The following is a 25,175-nucleotide window of genomic DNA, read 5'->3' as shown; positions in this document are numbered from 1 at the left end:
AAGGCTTGGATTCTTTAACTATGGAATACTCATATGGTGGTTGAAAACCAAATGTTATGCTTTTTTTGTGTGGACATCATCGAAATTTCTATGAGTGCTATATTATTTTCCATATATGGACAAGTGTGTCGTCGTTGAAGTAGAAAATGATAATTTACATCCATAATGGATATTGTTACAAGATAAATAAAGAATTCTTGTCGGTTGTGATTTGCCCATGCCGGCTCATGCATAAATTGTGATTACTTTGCCGATTCAGTTTTAACATCAAATTATTTTGGTTGAAATTGTGTTCAACTATTGCCAACCTTTCTTGAGAGCTGTCCAAATCTCAAAAACTTCTTCTTGGTGATAATCTTTTTGAACCTGTGGTTTGGCTAAACAACATTGTTCGACTTTGTAAAACTCTGCTTGAAACAAATTGAAAAGTCAGGTTGATTATTTGGCAGGACTATTCTGTTACAGATGAGCCAGAACAATTAGACATTACCAACGTGTCTTGACGTTTAATATCTACGCTGGAGTATGTTGAGATTAAACTAGTGAATTAGTTTAGTGAGGGCAAAAACAAGCCCGATTGAAAAGAGAAGCTCTCGTGCTACATGCTTTTCTCTAGTGGCCTTTTGGGCCGAAACAACAAGCCTGTTTGTGAAACTCCCACCTAAAAACCCTAATCTTTTTTACCTAGCTTTCTTTCTACGTTTAACCGACTTCTACCTTTTGGTATACATTTGGGAAACTCAACGCCCTAAAGAATATCTCTTAAAGGTTAGTTTTCATTTTCCAAACCTAGATTCCTTTGATCTACTTTGAACCCTAGACTTTGTCGACAGAGTAGAGAAACTCATCGCTCAGGATTCGGTTTTGCTCTAGAAATGGAGTTTGATAGAATCAGCGCATTGCCAGATTCTTTGCTAGCTCACATACTCTCGTACCTTTCCATCAGCGTTTCGGCTAAGACAAGCGTCTTATCGAAGAGATGGGAATTTCTCTGGCTAAAGGTTTTCGTATTGGACTTAACCACCGTTAAGGTCTCTCTTCGACGAGAAGCCATGTCGAGGGTGATGCGTAGATTTCTGAAGCTTGCAAAATTTCAACATAACTATGGATTATAATTCTTTCGAAGGAGTGAAAGAGATAACTTTTCTCGACTTTTCTCAAGAGAAAAAGAAGGTAAGGTATCATGATTCTAAGGACAGTAACAATGGAGTCATGGATTTGATAGCCGAAGTGATCCATCGCAGAGTTCAACACCTAGAGGCTAATATGTGCGATATAATGCCTCAGGGTGCCATCAATTTCATGCCTAAGTATGTTTATGTCAGCAAGACATTGGTGTCTTTAAATCTTGCAAACGTAGGGCTTGAGAATCCCAAGTTTGTTGCTTCTCTCCCTAAACTCAAGATGATGCATCTACAACACATTTATTACGAGAATAAAGGTGGTCTTTTGATCATAAAGAAGCTCGTCTCAGCCTCGCCTCTTCTTGAAGTTATTACCTTTGACTTTTCTGATCTAATGAAGCCAGATAAAGAAACTGAAATCAGGCTGGAGTTTTTTAGGAAGCCAGAGCGAAAATATTTTGTTGTTCCATGGAAGCAAAAGCAAATCGATTTCAGGAAAAACCTTTCTGATGATCTCACCAATGTGCCTCAGTGTTTGATATCGACGCTGGAGTATGTTAAGATTAAGGAAAAAAGTGGGATCAAACTAGTGAATTACATTCTTGAGAATTCAGCAGTCCTCAAGAAACTGACTCTAAGTTTCACACATCCTTCTGTAACCAACCAAGAGCTAGAGAGCTACAAGAAGCTTCTTACATCCACAAAGCTTTCTCCTACATGTCAACTTGTCTTTGATTGACTTAGTTCTTTTTTTCTTTGCACTAAAGTTGTCTTAATAATTTAGTTTTCTGTTTTTGTTCAGGATTGTTTCTGATAGTATTCTTCTTCACCCTTAATGAAACAACTTTACCATTACATTGAAAAGAGTCTCAGAGTGGAGTTCAACATCTAGATGTTTGCACGAAAAGCCTTGTGGTGCTATAGATTTCATGCCTAAGTATGTTTATGTGAGCTAAACATTGGTGTCATTGAAGCTCGTAAACAGATGTTAAACTCCATCTTTTGTTTAAACCAGTTTTTATTATTTTTTGTTAATATAATTTCCGCAGAACTATCCTGTTTTACCAAAGCCAAAGCAGATTAAGCTTATCAAAGGTTCACGGGGTTTGGAATCAACATTCACCAATCCTCAAAAAACTTATCTAAGTTTCACATGTTCTTCTATTTCGATAGAGCTAGAGAGCTAAGCTTCTTACATCCACAAAGCTTTCTCGCAAGTACTCATCTTACTTCTGTTTGGATTGTTTTAACCATTAATTGATCTTATATGCTTTTACGGCTTATCTTTCATTGATTTCAATCTCAGTTTCATAGAGCATAGTGATGATATTTGCATTGCGTTGAAGTCTTTATAGTTATAGATTTTTCACACTGAAAAACGGGTTGTTGGAGAAGAAATTAGATTTGCACTGCGTTGTAGACTTGTAGTCTTTCATTGATTTCAACCCCGCAACAGTATCACCATCATGTCTGCTTCAAAAGAAGTATCCCTGAAGTGCCAGTTGAACTTATCCACCTTACCAGATACTCCCACTTTGCGACCATCATCAACAAAGACTTTGGTTAGACACTGCTTTGATGGAATTTTCAACCTCTCTACCACTTTTGGGTCCATGAAATTGTGTTTGGAACCAGAATCAAGTAACATTACCATACTCTGTTTTCCATAGTACCCCTTCACACGCATGGTCCAAAAGTCATATGTCCCCTCCACTGCACTGACTAATACCTGAGCTCTTTCTTTAATCATTTCAGACTCTTCCACATTTTCTATGTAATGCTCATCAGTCTCTTCCTCTACTTTATCTACATCCATCATGTACAATTGCTTCTTTTGTGAGTAAGATAATGTTCAGGTGAGTATTTCTCATCACAAAAATAGCAAAGCCCCTATGACCTCCGCTTATTCATCTCTTCTGTTGACAGAAACTTGCGTGGCTGCATAGAGTTATCCTTGGGTTTATAAGCTGTTTCGAAACTACCTGTCTTCTGCACCCAGTCAAACTTATTGGAAGCTCCTGTCTTAAGTTGAGTATTCCCTCCGGACTGCCACTTACTACTTTGCCAACCATTAGATGTGACACCACTTCCCTTTCTAGGGTGAGCTTGTTCATACAACTTTCCCAACATCCAACATTGTCTTATAGTCTGAGGTTGGAACATCCTAATGTGCATTTGAGTATTGGTTTTAAGCCCCACCAAATATGCACGAACCAAATAATCCTCTGGTAGTCGCAGCCTCAAACAGATCAACTCAAACTTCTCATGATACTCCTTAATTCCCCCTGTCTCTTGCAACATTTTAAGTTCCCCAATAGGACCATCCATAGCATCCTTGTTCAAGATGGACATTAGCCCTAATTTAAGGAGGCATAATATTTTCTGTGATTTCTTAACCGGGATACATCTAGTGTACGACACATGATAATCTATATACTCTTTAATGCATATATTATTAATTCTCTGTGAAAAATAGCTGACATGTTTCTCTATTATTCTTCTTGCAGGGGGTTTGCCAATGTTCTAAACTCGGACCGACTCCCATATTCCATAACTTGTATCATTTGAAGGCTACGGTCTGGAGCTCCTCAATACAACTACTGTCAGCCTTTCTTGATAGCTGTCCAAATCTGAAAACCTCATTCTGACCGTAAGAATCTCCTCGAATCTGTGATTTGGCAAAAGAAGTTTGCTGAAACATATCGTAAACTCAGCTTGTTGATTTTGCAGGATTATTTTGTAGCAGTGGATCCAGAGCAAATGGGCTTTACCAACGTGCCTCGATGTTTAATATATACGCTGGAGTATGCTCAGGCTAAGAAACCGATGATAAATAATGACAGTGAGTTCTTCAGATTCCTCTATTGCTTATTACGTTTTAGGTACATGTGATTATTAAACCCTAGAATTTGGGAGAAGTTTGTGGAATTTAACCCCTTCGATTTTTTATTTTGAAAGCTACTAGGGTTTTGTGATGGGGAATTAATGATAGAATCAGCGCACTTCCGTATTAGTATTTGTTAACTCATATACTCTTAGAGCTTCCGACCAAAGATCCTGTCACGACAAGCGTTTTATCAACCAGATGGAGAGATCTTTGGTTAAGTGTTCCTGGACTTTAATTACAGGTCAGTGATTATTTCCCTGTTCATGAAGAAGTATTTGAGACCTTCATGGAAAAGTTTATGGAGTTTAACCTCGGGTCACACCTGCAAAAGTTCAAGATAAAGAATGATCACGTCATACACAATGTATGTAGCGATTGGATCGCCACAGCGATTGAACGCGGGGTTCGACATCTTGATGTTCAGGCCAAGAATTCTCTGTTTGTCATTGATTTCATGCCTATGAACAATCACCAGAACAAGACACTGGTGACTTTAAAGCTTGCAAACGTAGGGTTAATTGAGAATCAAGATATTGTTGTTTCTTTACCTTGTCTCAAGGTCATGTATCTAGATAACATTTCTTACGGTAACGATTGTCCTTTGGGTGCGGAAAATCTCATCTCTGGATGTCCTATTCTTGAAGATCTTACCGTTGTAAGAATTTACTATGAGGATCTAGAAACATTTCCTCTCCTGCGTGTGAAATCTCCGACTCTGAAGACCTTTCGTCATATGTTTAATTGGGGAATATCTACTACATATTTTTTGGTTGAAATTGATGCTCCTTGTACAAGATAGTTATAAAATTTAAGTACATGAGCTTTAGAGATAGTCAATCTGAGAAAATCTTGGTCAAGAACCTGAGCTCCTTGTACAAGATAGACCTTGACACTGAATTTAACGTCAAATTTGGCGGCAGTCCTTAAATGAGGATTTAAGGAAGAGAGACATGATCCTTGGTATTCTCACTGGTATTTCGAGTGTTAGACATATGATCATCTCTCAGCCTACTCTAGAGGTATGTATATGTATATATACCCTGATGCACAGTTTTATTTTCTTATGAAAAGATTCTCACATATATGTTTGCATATAGGTGAACTCAATCATTCACCTCTCTAATTTTAAACCAATCAAATAATACCAAATCATATTAAATAAAATTGATATTAATAAGTATTTTAAAAAATTATTAACTAAAAATTGAAATATATTAATTTAAATAAATCTAAAATGACACATAATTTCGTTTAATTATAAGATCTAAACTTTAATTTTCTTTTATAAACTCAAACCAATATAAAACTTCGTTTAGTTATAAATTTAAAACCCTAATTCTCATTTGTCAACCTAAACCGATATCTGTAATCTATTTTAATTATAAAATTTAAACTCTAATTTTCATTTATCAACTCTGACATATAATTTTGTTTAATTATAAAATTTAAATCCTAACTTCCTTTAATTTATAAATCCAAACATAAACCATAATTTTTCTTATAAACCCAAACTCAAATATTATATCATTTAATTGTAAAATATAAATTCTATTAATAAACCTAAACGAACATATAACCTTGTAAATCAAAACTTAATAATATATTATTAGTTTTTAAAAAAATAATAAATATTTTAAAAAAGTTTTTATTTAATAGTTGGTGTAATCTGATTGGTTGAAAAAGAAAAGGTGAACCCAAGTATTTTCTCCTCCTATGTTATTTTTGATGTATGTGTTTTTAAAAAATAGGGTTTGTGATATCGCCAGACATAATCTGCCGTCAAATCAAATCGACAGAGACGGGTTAGTTTATTCACTTGACGATATTTTCTATGAATCGACGGAGAAACTTGAGAAACCCATCGCCCTAGGAATCGATTTTGTGTTGTTGGTTGTTGTTGTTGTTGTTTTCTCGTGCTATAGGGATGGAGTGCGATTATATCAGCGAATTGCCGGATTCTTTGCTAACTCAGATTCTCTCATACCTTCGGACCAAAAATTATGTTAAGACAAGCGTGTTATCCAAGCGATGGAGAAATCTTTGGTTAAACGTTCCTGTACTTGATTTATACACCATTGAATTCCGGCCTTATCCTAACGAAGAAGACTTCGCTAGGTTTATGGAGAGAATATTTATGGAGTTTAACCGCGGGTCACACTTGCAAAAGTTCAAGATAACGTATTCTCAATGCAGTGGCTATCGAGATCGATTCATGGAGCTGATCAGAACTGTGGTCGATGGTGGAATTCAAGATTTGGATGTTTCTATGCATCCTTGTAACAGAGATGATTTCATACGTCAGAACATCTACAAGAGCAAGACATTGGTCTCTTTGAACCTTTGTAATGTAGAGTTAAAGAATCCAAAGGTTGTTGTTTCTCTACCTTGTGTCAAGATTTTGAAACTATCAAAAGTCTGTTACGGTGAGGATGGTCCTTTAGTTGTGGAGAAGCTCATCTCGGGATGTCCTGTTCTTGAAGATCTTGAGCTGATCAGGCCGTTTGATATTTTGAGTGCACAAGTTGGGTTGTTCCTGCGTTTGAGGTCTCAGACTCTGAATAGCCTTTGTTTATCCTTTGCAGTGCATAGTGGTTATACAGATTTTTCAGTTGAGATTGATGCTCCAAGACTCAAGCATATGAGTGTTGAATGGAGTCAACCTGATAGCATTATCGTAAAGAACCTGAGTTCCTTGTTCAAGATCGACATTCGTACCAAACGTTATCCTGTGAGACCAGATGATTTTAATATTTTCTGTGATTTCTTAACCGGGATATCTAGTGTAAGACATATGACAATCTCCTTGTGGGAATTACAGGTAAAATATATATTTATATACCTCTCTAATGCATAGATAACAATTTAATGTATTAATCCTCTATGAAAAATATCTGAAATGTATCGTTTTTATTCTTCTTGCAGATTCTTTTTGGTTATTCCAAACTCGTACCGGTTCCCATATTCGAAAACTTGTATCATTTGGAGGCACAAGTCAACAGCTCATCACTACAACTATTGTCTGCCTTTCTTGAGAGCTGTCCCAATCTAAAAAACCTCATCCTAACTGTAAGAATCTGCTCGAATCTGTGATTTGGCTAAAGAAGATTGTTATAAGATATTGTAAACTCAGCTTGTTTTTTCCGCAGAAAATATTTTGTTGAAAAGGAGCCAGAGCAAATGGACATTACCAACGTGCCTCAATGTTTAATATATTCGCTCGAGTATGTTGAGATTAAGAATCAGAGGAGAGATGGAATTGGGATTAAACTAGTCAATTACTTTCTTGAGAATTCAGCAGTCCTTAAGAAACTGATTATAAATTTCGAATGTTCTTCTGTAACCAACCAAGAGCTAGAGAGCTACAAGAAACTTCTTACATCAACAAAGCTTTCTCCTATATTCTAATACATGTCAAGTTGTCATTGTTTTAAATGCAGCAAGTAAGAGTGTATCCGACGGATTTCACTCGTAATACCTGCCATGAAGATTGGTATGGCGTGGGCCGTGCGTCTCTGGATCGAAACTTCTTCCGTTATGTTTCAGTTTTTTTTTTCTTTAATCAAAACGACTTTTTTTAGTTAAGCACAATCACTATTTTATAGTTGATAGTGTAGCATTGGCATCTAACTCATCAACATTTTACTGATTGACTCCGTTTGGTCATTATCCCTATCTAGTTGTTGGTGTGTTTTCTAAGATTCAAGAAAAGAGAATTGACACAAACTCTAAACAACTCTCTTTATTATTTTAGGAAAAATACCTCAAAAACCTAAAGCTCACAAACTCTCGTATCTTAAAATCTATAGGAAGTCACAACCCGACATCTCTATTTATAAGGAACTTCACAATCTCATTTTCCTAATCTCTCTAGGAAGACAATTTCTTTATTTCTCACAACTTCCTAAACTTCCAATTCTAATCTCTTTAGACTTGCTTGTGTATCAAGCTTACTCCAACATTCTCCTCCTTAAGCTTGAAATGCATCTTCTCCAAGTCCTGAACACCCATGAGCTCCCTCATCTCCTTAAACTTTAAATTTCCCAAAGCTTTAGTGAGTATATCCGCCTTTTGTTCGATTCCCGGAACATGCTCAACTTCAACTTCTTCATTCTCCACACATTCCCTGATAAAATGAAAACGCCTCTGTATATGTTTACTTCTGCCATGGAACACGGGATTCTTTGTAAGAGCTATTGCAGATTTATTATCAATCCGAATAATAGCTTTCTTGGCCTCAACCCCGGTAATCTCACTGAGTAAGTCACGCAACCAAATAGCTTGTTTAATCGCTTCAGTTCCGGCCATAAACTCTGCTTCACACGAAGATAAAGCCACTACATCTTGTTTCTGTGAGCACCAAGAAATAGGACCATCTCCTAAGTAGAAGATATGACCGGTTGTGCTGCGACCGTCATCTGGATCGATACTAAGGCTACTATCACTGTAACCGACTAACCTTGGTATCTTCGAGTATCTTTCAAAGGTTAAACCGAGGGATGTTGTTCGTTTGAGATATCTCAAACACTGTCTCATCGTAGCTCCATGTGACACTCTAGGACTGTGCATATATCTGCTCAAGACTCCTACACAGTATGACAAGTCCGTTCTTGTGTGAATTAGATAACGGAGACACCCAATTTTCTTCCTGAAGACCGTAGCATCGATTTCCTTCTCATGTTCTGCTTTTGATAACATAAGTCCAACCTCCATCGGTATCAACTCAGAATTGCAGTCCGCCATTCTTGTATCTTCCAGAATCTTCTGAGCATATCTCCTTTGACTTAACACAATGCCATTCTCATGTTGAATTACTTCTATCCCAAGATAGTAAGTTAGCAATCCAAGATCACTCATTTCAAATTTAGTAGCCATCTCCTGCTTAAATTTGTAAATGATTGATTTGTCCGTACCAGTGACAAAAAGATCATCTACGTAGACTGCAATAACCAAGGTTTGTGCTTCCTCTGTTTTTCGATACACAGTCGGTTCCTTTGAGCACTTTTTGAACTGCAGTTCCTCAAGAATTTGGTTGAGCTTGTTGTTCCACGCCCTTGGAGCTTGTCGCAACCCATACAAAGCCTTATTCAACTTGTAAACTTTTTCTTCACACCCGATTTTTTCAAATCCTTCAGGTTGAGTGACATAGACTGTCTCCTTGAGTTCTCCGTGAAGGAATGCTGTTTTGACATCTAAATGGTGAATTTCCCAACCATTAGCCGCTGCAATGTTTATAAGAAGTCTTATGGTTTCGATGCGTGCAACAGGGGCAAAAACTTCTTCAAAGTCGATTCCATATTGTTGTACATAGCTCTTAGCAACAAGTCGTACCTTATACTTGTTGATGCTACCATCGGAATTTCTCTTCAGCTTAAAAACCCATTTGAGTCCAATTGGCTTTATCCCAATAGGTAAATCAACTAAATCCCAAGTGTGCAATTTTTCAATTGACTTAACCTCTTCGTTGCATGCTTCTATCCACTTGTTTGATTCTCTGGCTTCACTAAAACTTCTTGGTTCGTTGTTCAAACACAAAAGAAGTGTCTCTCCTTCTTCCTCAGCAAGCAAAACATAATCTCCAAGATACTTAGGGGTGTTGCTCTGTCTCTGACTTCTTCTTAAAACATGTGGATTATTGTCCACACCATCATCTTCCCCTTTGTGTTCTGCAGTCTCGTCATCTATTAATTCTGGTGTGTGATCGTTGATCCCTGTTCCGTCTCTGTCTCCTTCATTACCACCATATGTGTCGTCCCTAGGTTCAGGGTTATTAGTTATCACTTCTCCAGACAAGATACCATGATTTCCAAAGTCACCAAGTGTGATGTTAAAACTTCCGTCACCATCTTGTTCTGCATTTTTCCTCCAATTCCAGCCCTTACTTTCATCAAAGATCACATCTCTGCTTACAACAATTTTCCTTGTTTGTGGGTCATATAGTCTATATGCCTTAGAACCAGGTTCTATCCCCAAATGAACTAACATTCTGGATCGATCATCAAGCTTCTTAAGTAGATGTTGATCAACCTTCGCATAGCTAATGCAGCCAAAGATCCTTAGGTGATCGATACGAGGTTTCTGTTTCTTATAGACTTCATATGGTGTCTTATCTGTTAACGCCCTTGTTGCAACCCGGTTTAATAAGTATGTAGAATGTCTCACTGCTTCTCCCCAAAGATAATTTGGAACTTTCATATGCTTTAAAATGCTTCTTGTCATCTCCATCATCGTTCTGTTCCTTCGTTCCACAACACCATTCTGTTGTGGTGTATAAGGTGCAGTAAGGTGTCTATGGATTCCTGAATTCACACAGTACTCATTGAACTCTTGTGAAACGAACTCACCACCTCTATCCGTCCTGAAAGTTTTGATTCGAGCCCCTGATTCTTGTTCAACTCGGTTCTTAAAAATCTTGAACTTTTCAAATGCATAACTTTTTTCTTTCAACAGCGTAATCCACATATACCGTGAGTGATCATCAATAAGAACAAAGATGAAACGATTTCCAGCAGATGTACTGGTGTTATTGGTCCGCATAGATCACCATGGACCAATTCGAGAACTGAAGGAGCTCTGTATGTGGTGGCCTGTGGGAATGTCTGTCTCGTTTGTTTCCCAAGAAGACACGAACTACAGATTTCCTTTTCAAACACTACTTGTGGGAGTCCTTGAACGAGATCTCTCTGCTTCATAGACTTAATAGTTTCGAGATTTATGTGCCCAAAATGAGCATGCCATCGACTGGATTCGCTAATAGATGATAGATTCAAATAAGCATTGTCATGAAAGCCCATACAAATCTTGTAGAGCCTGTTTTTTGACCTTGGAGCCTTTGCAAGTAATTTACCTTGAGCATCACGCATTGTCAAGTAACCACCCCTTAGCCTGATGTCGCAGCCAGCTTCTGTTGCTTGTCCCAAACTAATTATGTTACTCTTTAAATCCGGGATATAGTACACATCTGACATTACTCTCAACTCCCCATCCATATCAACTAGTGAAATAGATCCTTTTCCTTTTATATCAACTCAAGAATCATCTCCAAACCTTACCTTCCCGGTAACAGACTCATCTATCTTCTCAAAGTATCTTCTATCACCCGTCATGTGATTACTGGCCCCATTGTCAAGATACCAGATGTTGTTCTCTTCTGTGTTGGTTTCAAACTTGCTAGGAATACAACGTTTTTCATTTAGAAAGACTACCTCATGCATCATGAGCTCATCAGCATCTTGCGTATTTGTGACATCCAGAACCTCAGCTTCTTGTAATTTTAATAGACGATCAGGGCAGTCGAAAGCAAAGTGACCTTGTTTGTCACATCTGAAACACATGATGCGGGACGCGTCTCTTTGTCCATTGCTTCGTCCTCTGCCTCTCCCTCTATAGAAACGACCTCCACGTCCTCTGTTCCGAAAATCGCTTGTATATTCGCGACTGTAGTTCTGTGTTTCCATCTTTGCATACATGAGTTTAGATTGATCCTCTTGCACATCAACTACTTCACCGATTCTCTCTTCGTAAGCTTTGAGACGTCCAATAATGTCTCCAAACGTAGTGTTATTAAGGTCTAGTACCTGTTCTAAAGACGCCACTATGCTATTGAACTTCTTAGGAGGAAGACAATTAAGAAATTTCTTAACCATCTTGGCTTCTTCAATCACTACGCCAAGCGAAGCAGACTTTGAGGCTATCTCAGACATCTTTCCTGCATACTCATCAATTTACTCTGTATCTTGCATCTTAAGTCTCTCGAAATCAGCCATAAGCGTTTGTAGACGTGCTTCCTTAACACGTTCTTCCCCAACATGTCTCGATTTAATGGCGTCCCAAATCTTTTTCGCTGTATCCAAATCACCAATCTGCAGAACTAAAACCTCGGGTATGGACTGAAACAGTAAAGCCATAGCCATGTTATTCTTATCATCATCGACTGCTGCTGTTTCAGGTTCAATTGCCTCCTAAACCTTGTGAACCTTTAAGGCGATCTTCATCCTTAACACCCAGACGGTGTAGTTGGTAGGGTTCAGCATAGGACACTGAATAGATGTAGATCCTGCTCCTTCTTTCGGTGTAGCTGCAACTATTGTACCTTCGAACATTGCTCCCTAGAAGATCGAATTGCTCTGATACCAAATCTAAGATTCAAGAAAAGAGAATTGACACAAACTCTAAAGAACTCTCTTTATTACTTTAGGAAAAATACCTCAAAAACCTAAAGCTCACAAACTCTCGTATCTTAAAATCTATAGGAAGTCACAACCTGACATCTCTATTTATAAGGAACTTCACAATCTCACTTTCCTAATCTCCTAGGAAGACAATTTCCTTATTTCTCACAACTTCCTAAACTTCCAATTCTAATCTCTTTAGACTTGCTTGTGTATCAAGCTTACTCCAACATGTGTTGAGGTTAAAAGACTGGGATGGAAATAGTTAAGTACTTTCTTAAGAATTAAGAAGTTTTTTCTTTTTTTGTTCAACAAGAACTTCATCCAAATCAAACGATTACAAATGGAAAACAGAAAAAGGCATAATCTAACAACCCCGATGTGCGAGACGAAAAGCTAGAATACTACCATAACTTGATAGAAGGATAAAGACACAGTCACAAACTTAACAAATGCGTACGAAGAGTTGTCGGAACGACCAAATATGAGACATATCGGAAGAGCTGTCTCAAAACACTGATTTTTTTTTGTTTTTCATTCAAATTTTTTTTTAAGATGCCTAAAAATGTTTTTGGGCTTGTGGCCTTATATTCTCTGCGACGGCTGTGTGGAAAAGGTATAATCGAATATGCAGAAACAAGTCACAAATTTTATTAAGTAAATATATTATATAATAATTCAAAATAATTTTTAATATAAGATCGAGTAAAACTGAAAGGAGAATCATATATTTATGTTTTTATTAAGTAGGGAGATTTATGGAAAGTGGATAAAATTTGGAAAAAAATTTCTACAAAAACCTTATATATAATTAAGTATAACTAAAAGAGTAAATTACCAAAGTACTTCTGTTAATACAATAGATAATTAAATTTCCCTTTATTTGGTTGCATGCACCAAATTCTAATTCTGTTTGGATTTATAATATACATGTATTTGCTATTCGGTACGACGGATAATATATTCTCTCTTTCGTTACAGTTCGTTGGGTGAGTTCCTCAGATTCCTACCTTGATCATTACGTTTTTGTGTGATTGTTTCATTGACGTAAACCCTGGAGTTTTTGAGAGCTTTGAAGAATTCAACGCGAGGTCTCATCAAGAATTTTGAGATATATTGTTATCTTGGAAGCTGTTAGGGTTTCGTTACTGTGATGGGGAATGATATAATCAGCGAGCTTCCTGAGTTTTTGATAACTCAGATCCTCTTATGGCTTCCGACAAAAGATTCGGTTAAAACAAGCGTTTTATCAACCAAATGGAGAAATCTATGGCTTAATGTTCCAGGACTAGACTTAAACTCCGATGACTTCCCTTTTCCTTACAGAGATAACATCTACAACGTCACCGAAAGATTTCTTGAGTTTAACAGTGAGTCACGCCTTCAAAAGTTCAAGATTAAGAATAATCACGGCAGATACAATGTGTGTAGGGAGAGACTGAAGGAGTGGATCGCCATAGCGGTTGATAGAGAGATTCAACATCTAGATGTTGAGACCAAGAATCCTCTGCTGCATCTCAAAGATTTCATGCCTATGAACATTTATAAGAGCAAGACACTGGTATCTTTAAAGCTTGTATACGTAGGGATGAATGACCCTGCAGAGTTTAGTGTTTCTCTACCTTGTCTCAAGATCATGCATCTAGAAAACGTTTGGTACCGTAATGGTTGTCCTTTGATTGTGGAGAAGCTCATCTCAAGGTGTCCTGTTCTTGAAGATCTTACCTTGGTAAGTGATACGCCCAAATTCGAGGATCACTCAGCCGGATTATAAAGGATAGAAACTCGCCAAGGTGCAAGGTGCAACAAGGGAGATTTGATGGATTGAAGGGTCGCACAACAGTTGCGGAAGGCTGCTGATATTCCCAACTCCAATCGCTGCTAGATATGACTCACTAGTCCAGCAAAAGGAGGCTGTTACAAAGAAATGTTCTAGACAAAGAACAAAGAGATATACTCTTAAAATGAAAAGGAAAATTGATTGATTATTCTCAATGAGATTACATGAGTTTATATAGTGATAAGAAACTTGGTAACAAAGCCAAATATTAATTATTCTTGAAACTAAAAGACAATAAATATAGATAGTTGAATGAAGACGCAACTCTTGGTCTTGGTTCATGTTTCCCAAAGTTTCATTCCCAAGATGTCCTTCCCAAGGTGAATTGAACTTCATTTTCGTCATTCTTCATTGACCACAAAATAAAGTGATTATTTTGGGTTTTCTTGAGCTTGTATTATGCTCAAAGTGGGCTGGACTTGATAGATATCATCCTTAGTAGAAATTCTCATTTTCTCTTTGCTCCAAATATCTTCAAATATCAAATGAACAGCTCCAGCAAGCTGTTTGGTCCTTGCCCTTGTCATTGGTCCAACAGGTACAAGCATAGCATCCTCAGGAACAAGCTCAGCTTCCACTTGATTATCCTCATTGCTTTTCATTATCATATCAGTAAGGATTCATGATGAGGGTCTACAAGCTCTGTCTCTTCTACGTGTGAGTTCTCCAACTCTGAAGATCTTCCGTTTAATGTTTGATTTAGAGATGTCTACTAAATCTATATTGGTTAAGATTGATGCTCCAAAACTCAAGCATATGAGTTTTAGAGATAGGCGGTTTGATAGAATCATGGTAAAGAATCTGAGTTCATTGCTCAGGATAGACCTTGATACTGAATTCGGTGGCAGTTATTTTGATGATTTAAGGAAGAGATATATCGTCCGTGATTTTCTCACCGGTATTCCGACTGTAAGACATATGGTCATCTCTCAACGTACTCTAGAGGTAAATAATGTTCTCTGTAATGCATGATCATATCTAACAGTTTAGTTATCTATTGGAAAGATTCTCACATATATGTATCCTCTGCTTTCTTCTTGCAGGTCATACATCGTTATTCAAAACAGGAACCAGTTCTTAAATTCCATCACCTATCTCATCTGAAGGCTGCGTTCTCGAGCTCGTCGTTACAACTATTGCCAGCCTTTCTTGAGAGCTGCCCAAATCTGAAGAAACTCATCTTGGTAAGAATCTGTTTGGATTTTTGATGTGGGAAAATAAAATCATTGTTGTTGACATATATTATATTATAAGCAGCTGATCATTTCGTTTTATTTCGCAGGACTTATTTGTTTCAGCGGAGCCAGAGCAAACTGATCTTACCGACGTGTCTCGGTGTATGACATCAACTCTGGAGTGTATTGAGATTAACAAACTGATCAGGAAGGAAGCAACTGGGATTAAACTAGTTCACTATTTTCTTGAGAACTCACGAGTCCTTAAGAAACTCAAGTTAAGTTTCACAGATTCTCCTAAGAGTATGACTAATCAACCCATATATCATATCTACAAGGTGTATCTTACATCCAGAAAGCGTTCTCGCAGATGTGAAGTTATCATTTGTTAACGTGTCAAGTTATGATCTCAGCCTCAAGGTTTTATTTTTAGGACAATAATAATCTTTGCATTGCCTTCATATTTGTCCATCTTTCTTCAGTTCTGTTTGTATTTATTTATATATGTTCTATGGAGCATGGTATAAACTCCGTTTTCTTTTTTCTTTTCTTACTAACGAATTTAAAACAGTTAGTTTTTTTGGGGCAGAATCTAAAAACCCTCACGCTGGTAAATCCTGTTTCAAAACAGCATTGTGATAGTACCTTGTTAGTTTTTTCCGTGTTTCCGTTGGTAGTACCATGTTTATTTGAAGGAGCTAGAGCCAGAGAGCTTAATATCGAGTATATTAAGAGACGGGGAGTGAATCATACAAAATCACGAGACAAAATGTATTGTAAGTGTCTGAATTTGTTATACTAAACAAATAATGCATATGAAATTTGTTTTAAATTTGAATGCGTTAAATTTGGACTTATCTTGGGTTTCCAACTAAAAACCAATTGGCAATAGATTGACCATAACTCTTTATATATAATGAATTAATGATAATCTTTTCAAACTTCTGATGTGGAACTTGGAATGTATCTCAACAATCTCCCCTTCAAACTAAAAACCACATGTAAAATCTTAACACACCTCTTTGAGATGATAACTCCATCTTTACTTGGGTTAACAAAAGTCATATCTGTATCCACTTTTTTAGGTCTACCAGAATTTGAACTTTGGACTCTGATATCATATTAAATTTGGGCTTATTTTGGCCTTCCAACTAAAAACCAATTAGCAATTATTAGATTGACTCTAATCCTTTATATATTAATGATAATGCTTTCAAACTTCCAATCTGGAACTTGGATTATATCCCAATAGAATGATTATATTTATATTCAAAGATACGCAACACGCCGGGTATTTGAAACTATCTATCTAGTTTTGAAAAATACCATAGTTTGCTCAAATTCAGATAAATAGTTGTTCTTGTTATTGAAGTTCCTTTTATTTTACATTTAAAATAAAAATAAAACATATATGCACAAAAAGAATGACCAATATAATTTTGCACATGCCATATCATAAATGTTGAGATATGTGGTGAGGAAAAGGTGACTTGCAAATCATCTAATAATAAAATAAATATCTAACTTTTGTCCCACATTTTGAGAATTAAATATTGAAATACAGAAAGACTCACACGGTCATTTGGTTGATCCGCTAACCAATGAAGTTTTAAAGTCATTTACATTGTTTGTTATAAAAACTGGAAATTCCACAAAAGAAAGCCATATTTTTATTACTTCACTCACATTTCAAATTTGATATGTCCTTTTCAATTTTGGTTTGAAAATTCTGGTTTCAATTATTTCCTTTTGTATAATTAAAGCTTCCTTTCAGCCTTCTGGCCTTCTGGGTCCAATAAAATTGCATGGATACATTAATTAGCAAATTACAGCTGATGGAAGACAAGAGAAGCCACTTCATTCCAGGCTGGAAATCAATACCACAAGGTCCACAACTAAGTAAATACACGTCAAGGTTCAATGATGCCCTTCTATCAAAGCCACTTCAAAGGCACAGATTACCAAGTAAATACATTATCAAATATCAACGTTGAAGGATTCTTTTCTCTTTTTCTTCTTTGAATGATCCTTTTTTTCACATGTGTAAAAGGGCATATTGAATCTAACATTTTAAGTGATTTATTTAAAAATTATAAATCTTATTTAAAAATCTAATAAAATTTAGTGTTATTGAACTAATAATTTAAAATTCTATTTTAAAATCCACTCTTATAAATTTATTTTTAAGATTTGATTGTTTGAAACTTACGATAATTGTATTATTTTATAGATTGATTTTTTTTAATCAAATGGTTATACCATTTTTGACATAGAAAAGGGAGTAGAATAGAGCCATATAATTTTTTTTTTAATTATTGTATTAAATTATTTAGCACTATAATATTTTTTTGGATTTTTCCCTTTTTTATTGAAAATTAATTAAATTTAACTCCAATTAAATATTTTTTGATCGAGTTTGATAGAATTTTTACTCGCGCACGCGCGGAATTTTAATTAAAAATCTATCAGTATAAATTTTGTAGCTCTAATATAATCATTCAAACGTTTGAGTATAAATTTATATAAACACTATATTGTTGAAGATCATTAATGTTTCTTTGTTTTCTCTATTTGCGATGGATTTTAGTTTAAACTTTTTATCAATAAAAATCATTGAACATTAATATATTCTTTTGAAGTTTAAAAGATAAATCCATATAAATGCCATACTTATATTACTAATATATATATAACATATTAGATAAGGACCCGCCCGATGTGCGGGTTTTAAAATTTTGTAAATATAATTAAATTTAACAAAACTATATTAAAATTTGTTGTATGTTATTTATAATATATTTTTTTTGTTTGCTTTAATACACTGATTTATATCCATTTACAAATTTTTGATGTATGTTACCATTAAATGTGTATTTTCTTACACCTAAGTATATTGTATGTTACAAATATATTCTTTACCACCATCTAGGAAAATAACTATATAAAAACATTAAGCCAACAATTATATGTCTATTTATTTTCACTTATGCATAGTTTATTAAATCACTAAAAATGTTGGTTCAAGAAACTTCTCAAATCAAAAAAATATTACATAGTATACTAAGCAATGATGTGTCATCACAATAGTGTATAACCAACCATAGAGAGAACCTCGGCTCCGCCCTCCTCCCTTATAGAGAGAACATTGCGTCTAACCTCCTCCACCGTGAAGAGAACCTTGACTCCGCCTTCCTCCCTTGAGAAGATAACCTTGCATGCGTCCAAACTCCTCCACCATGGAGACAATCTTGGCTCTGCCCTCCTCATATGTGGAGAGAACATGTTTACGTCTTTTAGCTATCTCAAAGTAGCATGCTCCGACAACCAATGAAACTAAAAGTCATTTTCCAACGTCACAAAATATTTTGGTAGTAACTAATGTTAAAATTTTCAATGTATTCGTGGAAGTGTCTTTGACACATCATGATGTAGCCTCTGTCTCCGAGCTCCTATGGATCTATCAAAACGGTTCATGGTTTTCCAACCTCCTCCACCATAAAGAGAACCTTGGCTCCGCCTTCCTCCCTTGGGGAGATAACCTTGCATGCGTCTAACCTCCTTCACCATAAAGAGAACATTGGCTCTGCCCTCCTCGTGTGTGAAGAGAACATGTTCACGTCTTTTAGTTATCTCAAAGTGGCATGCTCCAGCAACAAATGAAACTAAAAGCCCTTTTCCAACATCACAAAATCTTTTGATAGTAACTAATGTTAAATTTTCCAATGTATTCGTGGAAGTGTCTTTGACACATCATGATGTAGCCTCTGTCTCTGAGCTCCTATGGATCTATCAAAAACGGTTTATGGTTTTCCAATCTATCTATCTATGTTTGTCGTAAGCTCGTGTTTGATTAGCCTATTTTATCCAACTATTAGGTTGATAAGGTTCTAATTATTTTTAAAAAAACTGTTTAATTTTTTATAATTATCTTTTTACATTATTAATTTTGTTTAAACATTTTTTTATTTTTTTGTCAAAATCTCAAATCCTTCCTATTAAATATTAACTTTTACACATGTCAAAATCTTAGATTAATAACTTGACACATGTCAAAATCCAGTTAATGGCTAACTTTCAAAACCCAACTTTATATAATAAGATATTGTCTAGTGTCTCAATATTTTTTTCTCGACAAATCAACAATATATCACATGGTAACAAAAAATAAATTAAGAACCTCACTGGAAGATTAAAAAATATTGTCAACAATCTTCTCACCTTTGATCCCTAAAAGAGCTCATTCCATATTCATATCCCATGAAAATATTTTTAAAAAGTTCTAACGTCGAATGTCGATCGTTAAACTAATTATAGAGATCATTTAAACATATCGATATCCATATTAAATGCAATATACAAAGTTTCATAAACATTTTTAGTGTTATGTCGCTTCAACGGGGTATCCTACCATAATAGAATTTCTGAACAAGTCAAGAATGCCTAAATGGTGAAACGGTTAAACCCGATAATGAATATCCGTTCACTAATCCAAGTTACATATTTTTCTAAAACCTTACATGTTATTTTCAGATGTTAATTTTATGATGCAACGTCAGATTCGTCTTCTAAAAAAAACATAGTGTACATTAAATATGTTATCCTGCCAATGTTTTGGGTTTAAAGAATTTGATAAAATTGATGAAATCTCAAGCTTGCTTTATATATATATACTAGATGATAACCCGCACTGTGCAGTGCAGAGAAATATTTACGTAAATTTTGATCTATTAGTTACAAAATAATAGTATTATCTTTATTTGATTTATTCTACCTATTTTACAATTTATAAATTTAATTTACTTAGTTTCATACTCCGGTTTCGAATATAGTCGATACAATAAACTTAAGATTTACCATTATTAGGTTTTGGTTATAATTGCTTAAATTCTTTAGAATTGGTAGAATCAAGAAAACTCTTATTTACTCGTGATCCGATTTACAATTTGTAGCGGTATTGAGTCAATGTAAAAAATAAATTAAAGTGCAAGAAAATTATATGAGTGGGAAGTAGAATGTTTTGGATATTTATAAGTATCAAATAAGTTAACCTGTAAATATATACATATATGTTTTGCATAGTGTGACAGGACAATATATTACCTCTCCTACGATAGAAAATTTAGTTGATTTGTTTATCATCTCATTATGTTAAATTATATATATCAAATCTTCTCAAATTTTGAATTAATTTGTGAATGAGCGAAATCTTTTTGAAAATAAGATCATTAATTGTAAAAAAATTTCTTAAAAAAAATTGTGACCCGCACTGTTTAGATAGTGGAGGTTTAATAGTTTTCTGTGGATAATTATTTTTATTTATATTTCGAATGATCAAAATAATTATTAAAGGAAAATAATATTATGATTGATCATAATTATTATTTATGATTTTCTAGTAAAAACATTTGTGTAGATGTTTTTGAAAAATTAAGGTTAAAATTATGTGTAAGAAATATTGGATTTCTAGTTATTCAAATATCATATGTTATAATCTAATATTAATGTTATGAATAATTGTTTTATTGATGCTATTGACAAAAGTAGGTTTTTCTAAAAAAATAATTAAAATATTTTTATTATAAAATTGAGATTTTCTGAGTTGTTTTATGAATAAATGTATTCTGAATTATTTTTTTTGTATAAATTCTATTAATACGGATTAAGTTCAAAATAAAACGCATTAACTTATGTAAATTGGAAACACAATACTTTTGATACCTTGTTATGATTTTGATAATTTGTAATCAAAAAAAGGAAAAAATCAGTTGACATCATGATTTAAGCCTCTACATTATTTAAATGTTAAACAATTACAAAAACAACTATAATGAGATTTATAAAACAATAAATGAAATCTGAAACAATTTCATTATAGTTGTTTTTGTAATTGTTTAACATTTCTGAAACAATAAATGAAATCTGTTAAAATAATTTTATTAAATAATTTCAAAAATATTGGGCTATAAAAAAAATAAAATCGTTTTATAAGATTTTTTATTGTTCTAAAATATTTTTGAAAAATATTTATAATATATTTACGTGAATCAATCCCCGGATCGGTACTTATTGAAAAACCAAGATTTTTCTGATTTTATAAGATTTTTTGAGTTAAAAAATAAAAAGAAAACAATTAATAAACACTAAAAAAATAATTATATTAATATTTACGTGAATTTGTTTTTTTAATAACTATATTAATAATAAAAAATATGTTTTCTGTTATTATATTTTGTAATTAAATACAGTAGCATTTTATATAATATACCATAGGGGAGTAGGGTTATTTGTTTAGAAGATTGCTTAAATAATATAATGGAGATATATGTACATATATATATATATTTTTAATCATGTTATTAGAATTAATTGTAACTCCAGTTGATAATATGCCTTAGTAGATATGCTACACAAATCACATATCACTTTTGTAACGGCTTACATATCATTTTTTTCTATATTTTCTGACCATTAATTTTGTTTTTTAGATGAATTATTTTTTCAAGATTGTTTTTCATAGTTTTCCCAAAAAAAGTGTGACACTTAGAGCGTCTTCGTTTTAGATCAAAACTTTTAAGTTGAGTTGAGTAATTAATTTTTTATTTTTCTTTAAATGAAATTTAATAATAGATATTTGTAGTATAAACATGTTTCTTAAAAACTATGTTTCACTTCAATTTCATTTATATGTTTAGAATTTTATAAATACAATTACATAAATTATTTTTTTATTTCACCATGCATTAAAAATTTTACTTCCATTTTAAAACTCATTAACCCATTCTAAATTTTGATATATGGTCATTTTTTGGTTAAAATTTTCATAATAACATTATTACTAAAACAAATTCATAGTATTATTTTTACTATTTTAAAATTTTAATTTATGCTACTTAATTCATTTTTATCTAGTTATTGTGTTGATTATTTACTAAAACAAATTTATATTATTGTTTTTACTATTTTAAATTTTCATTAATTTTACTTAATTTATTTTTTATTTATTTTTTACTATTATTAATTATAAATAATAAATATGCAATGAATGAATATTTAAAATAGTATTTTTTAATGCAAAAAAAATATATAGAATATTGCTTCGGTGGATGAAGATGTGGAGGAATGAGAAGAGAGAAAAGTTAACTTTATATATTTTTTTTGAATAACTATGTATATTGTACCATGTACACACACAAAAAATTATCTGCACACACTCTCTTTTCATGGATATTGTTTTGTTTTGTTTGACTGGCTTCAAAATTTAGGTCCTTAGAAATACATTATCATGTTTGCCAGTATATATATATTTACAATGAACATTTTAATTTAAAAAACGATGAAATTATATCATCTGCTTAAATGTGAAGATGAATGATGATGTACCGCTGTAACCGTATACAATACCATTATATATAGGGACAACAATTTAAGTACATCTCATAATTTCTACAAACAGATGTAAACGATGTAAACGATGTTTCCGATTTCAACTCTCATCACTGAAAACACAATATTGATCAATGTCACACCTTACGCAACTCTCGTTCTCATATTTTTTTTATCGATTCTATGGTATTTCTTGAAACGCTCGCCAAATCCACCTCTACCGCCTGGACCGCGAGGACTACCTATTGTCGGAAACTTTCCCTTTCTTGACCTGGAGCTTCACAGATACTTCACAACCCTCGCTCAAAGTCACGGTCCAATCTTCAAACTCAATCTTGGTTCAAAACTAACCGTAGTTGTCAACTCTCCAGCACTAGCTCGAGAGATCTTGAAAGACCAAGACATCAATTTCTCAAACCATGACATCCCTCTGACAGGCCGAGCCCTTACCTATGGCGGTATCGACCTTGTTTCGTTACCGTATGGGGTCGAATATAGAATGCTTAGAAAAGTTTATGTTGTCAAGCTTCTTAACCGTAAAACCTTGGATTCTTTTTACGAGCTTCGACGCAAAGAAATTCGGGAAAGAACGAGGTATTTGTACCAGAAAGGTCAAGAAGAATCACCGGTGAAAGTTGGAGACCAGATCTTTTTGGCGATGATGAATCTCACGATGAATATGTTATGGGGATGTTCGGTGAAAGCAGAGGAAATGGAGACTGTTGGAACAGAGTTTAAAGAAGTTATTTCTGAAATAATTAGGCTCTTAGGAGTGCCTAATGTTTTTGATTTTTTCCCGTTGCTAGCTAGATTCGATCTTCAAGGTCTTGTGAAAAAGATGCACCTGTGTACTCGAAAGGTCGATGCGATAATTGAAAGAGCCATCGAGCAGATGCAACGACTGAGAAGTAGGAGTGGTGATGATGGTGAATGTAATGAATTTTTGCAACATTTGATAAAGTTGAATGAGCAAGAAGCTGACTCGGAGGTTCCCTTTACACTCGACCATGTCAAAGCCGTACTCATGGTAGTGAATGGTTTCAGTTTTCATAGTTTAATTTATACACTTTGGAGGATAGCAGATTCTTGCACACTATGTAGACTAGTCTTAAGATCTTCCGATAAAAAACAATAAGATGTTTATTTTTTCATGAGAACTGACTAAACATGTGATTGCTTGTGGAGGATATAGTAGTTGGTGGTTCAGATACGACAACCAACACGATAGAGTTTGCAATGGCCGAGCTAATACGGAACCCGGAGTTGATGAAGAAAGCACAACAAGAGCTAGAAGAAGTTGTATGCAAAGACAACATAGTTGAAGAATCACACATCACTAGACTTCCTTACATAGGACCCATTATGAAAGAAACACTTAGGGGGTGTACACAAGTTGACATTTTAAGTGATTTGTGTGAAATTTACAAAACCTATGTTATTCAATCATGGATTTTGAAAAGTCTATTAAAATCCACTGTTATAGTTTGTGGATTTGAGTTTTAATGACTTTTAGGAATTCTGGAGGATTTGAGAGGATTTGTTTAGTTAAAAATACATAAATCCAAATCTCATGGTTTTAGGTGGGATTTGAAAGAATTTTACAGAAAATCATATCAACTTCCCTAAATTCTATCAAAATTTCAAATTTCTTAAATCCCATCAAATTCTACAAAATTATGGTTTCAATACACCCCCCCTTAGACTTTATCCAACCATATCTTTGCTAGTCCCTCATCGTTCAACCGAAACCGCTGTTGTGGGTGGCTACACTATCCCTAAAAATGCTCAGACATTCATCAACGTTTGGTGTATTCATAGAGACCCAAATGTGTGGGATAACCCAACTGAGTTTCGTCCTGAGAGGTTTATTGATAACAACACTTGTGATTTCAAAGGAACAGATTATAGGTTTCTTCCATTTGGATCTGGAAGGAGAATGTGCGCCGGTACAACACTTGCTGAGAAGATGGTTTTGTACACTCTCGCGACGCTATTGCATTCGTTCGATTGGAAGATTCCCAAAGGTCACATGTTGGATTTAGAAGAGAGGTTTGGCATTGTCTTGAAGATCAAGAACCCACTTGTTGCCCTGCCCGTTCCTAGGTTGTCTAATTCGAATCTTTATCTATAAAGCCTAAAATATTTCAAAATTTTATAGAAACGGTAAAAGATTGTAATAAAAACCTCAACCGATGTGCCTATTCAGATGCGAGTGGACCGATCGTCAACGTGTCTATTAGAAAGTCCGTCAGGAAGTAGTTCAGCTACTCCTGCAACAGGTGTGAATTGTGAATTGAGCAATGTATTTCTATCCAACAGAAGTTGATGTTATAATGAATTGTGAACTCAATGAACTTATTTGGTAATAGGATTTTGGTTAAGAGGTTGCAAATAAAAGTTTTAGCAAACTAATAGCTAAGTTTAGCGATTAATGCCTTGAAAGAGGGTTTGTGTTCTTGTATTCATGTTCTAGAATGGTTCTTAATTTTTGAATTTTATATTTCATTTTCTCCTTACACGTTGATCTCTGAAATACCCTATGCTTTTTATCTTATAAGTTAATCGTTATTTTTTGCATTTTTTATTTAGTCAAAAAAC

The 25,175-nt window shown here is 34.4% G+C and overlaps 4 protein-coding genes and 1 pseudogene across 4 annotated transcripts; all 5 read left to right on the top strand.

Moving 5' to 3' along the window:
- On the top strand, nt 876-1,863 carry LOC104728570 (F-box/FBD/LRR-repeat protein At5g44980). The gene is made up of 2 exons (XM_010447529.1): nt 876-1,068; nt 1,127-1,863. Exons 1-2 carry the CDS (start codon nt 876-878, stop codon nt 1,861-1,863), a joined length of 930 nt encoding a protein of 309 aa, XP_010445831.1.
- On the top strand, nt 3,961-4,810 carry LOC104728569 (putative F-box/FBD/LRR-repeat protein At5g44950). Its single transcript, XM_010447528.1, has 2 exons — nt 3,961-3,966; nt 4,253-4,810. The coding sequence occupies exons 1-2, from the start codon at nt 3,961-3,963 to the stop codon at nt 4,808-4,810; spliced, it is 564 nt and encodes a 187-aa protein (XP_010445830.1).
- Nucleotides 5,936-7,416, top strand: LOC104728568 (F-box/FBD/LRR-repeat protein At5g44980-like). Its single transcript, XM_010447527.1, has 3 exons — nt 5,936-6,829; nt 6,934-7,097; nt 7,158-7,416. The coding sequence occupies exons 1-3, from the start codon at nt 5,936-5,938 to the stop codon at nt 7,414-7,416; spliced, it is 1,317 nt and encodes a 438-aa protein (XP_010445829.1).
- On the top strand, nt 13,333-15,735 carry LOC104724934 (annotated as a pseudogene).
- On the top strand, nt 22,665-24,708 carry LOC104728566 (flavonoid 3'-monooxygenase-like). Its single transcript, XM_019232507.1, has 3 exons — nt 22,665-23,604; nt 23,763-23,959; nt 24,279-24,708. Exons 1-3 carry the CDS (start codon nt 22,666-22,668, stop codon nt 24,706-24,708), a joined length of 1,566 nt encoding a protein of 521 aa, XP_019088052.1. The 5' UTR covers nt 22,665.

The sequence above is a fragment of the Camelina sativa genome, chromosome 11 (assembly GCF_000633955.1).
Source record: "Camelina sativa cultivar DH55 chromosome 11, Cs, whole genome shotgun sequence".
In the NCBI taxonomy this organism is placed as follows: Eukaryota; Viridiplantae; Streptophyta; class Magnoliopsida; order Brassicales; family Brassicaceae; genus Camelina; species Camelina sativa.
The sequence above is the reverse complement of the archived record's forward strand: the minus strand, read 5'-3'. Positions and strand labels throughout refer to the sequence as shown.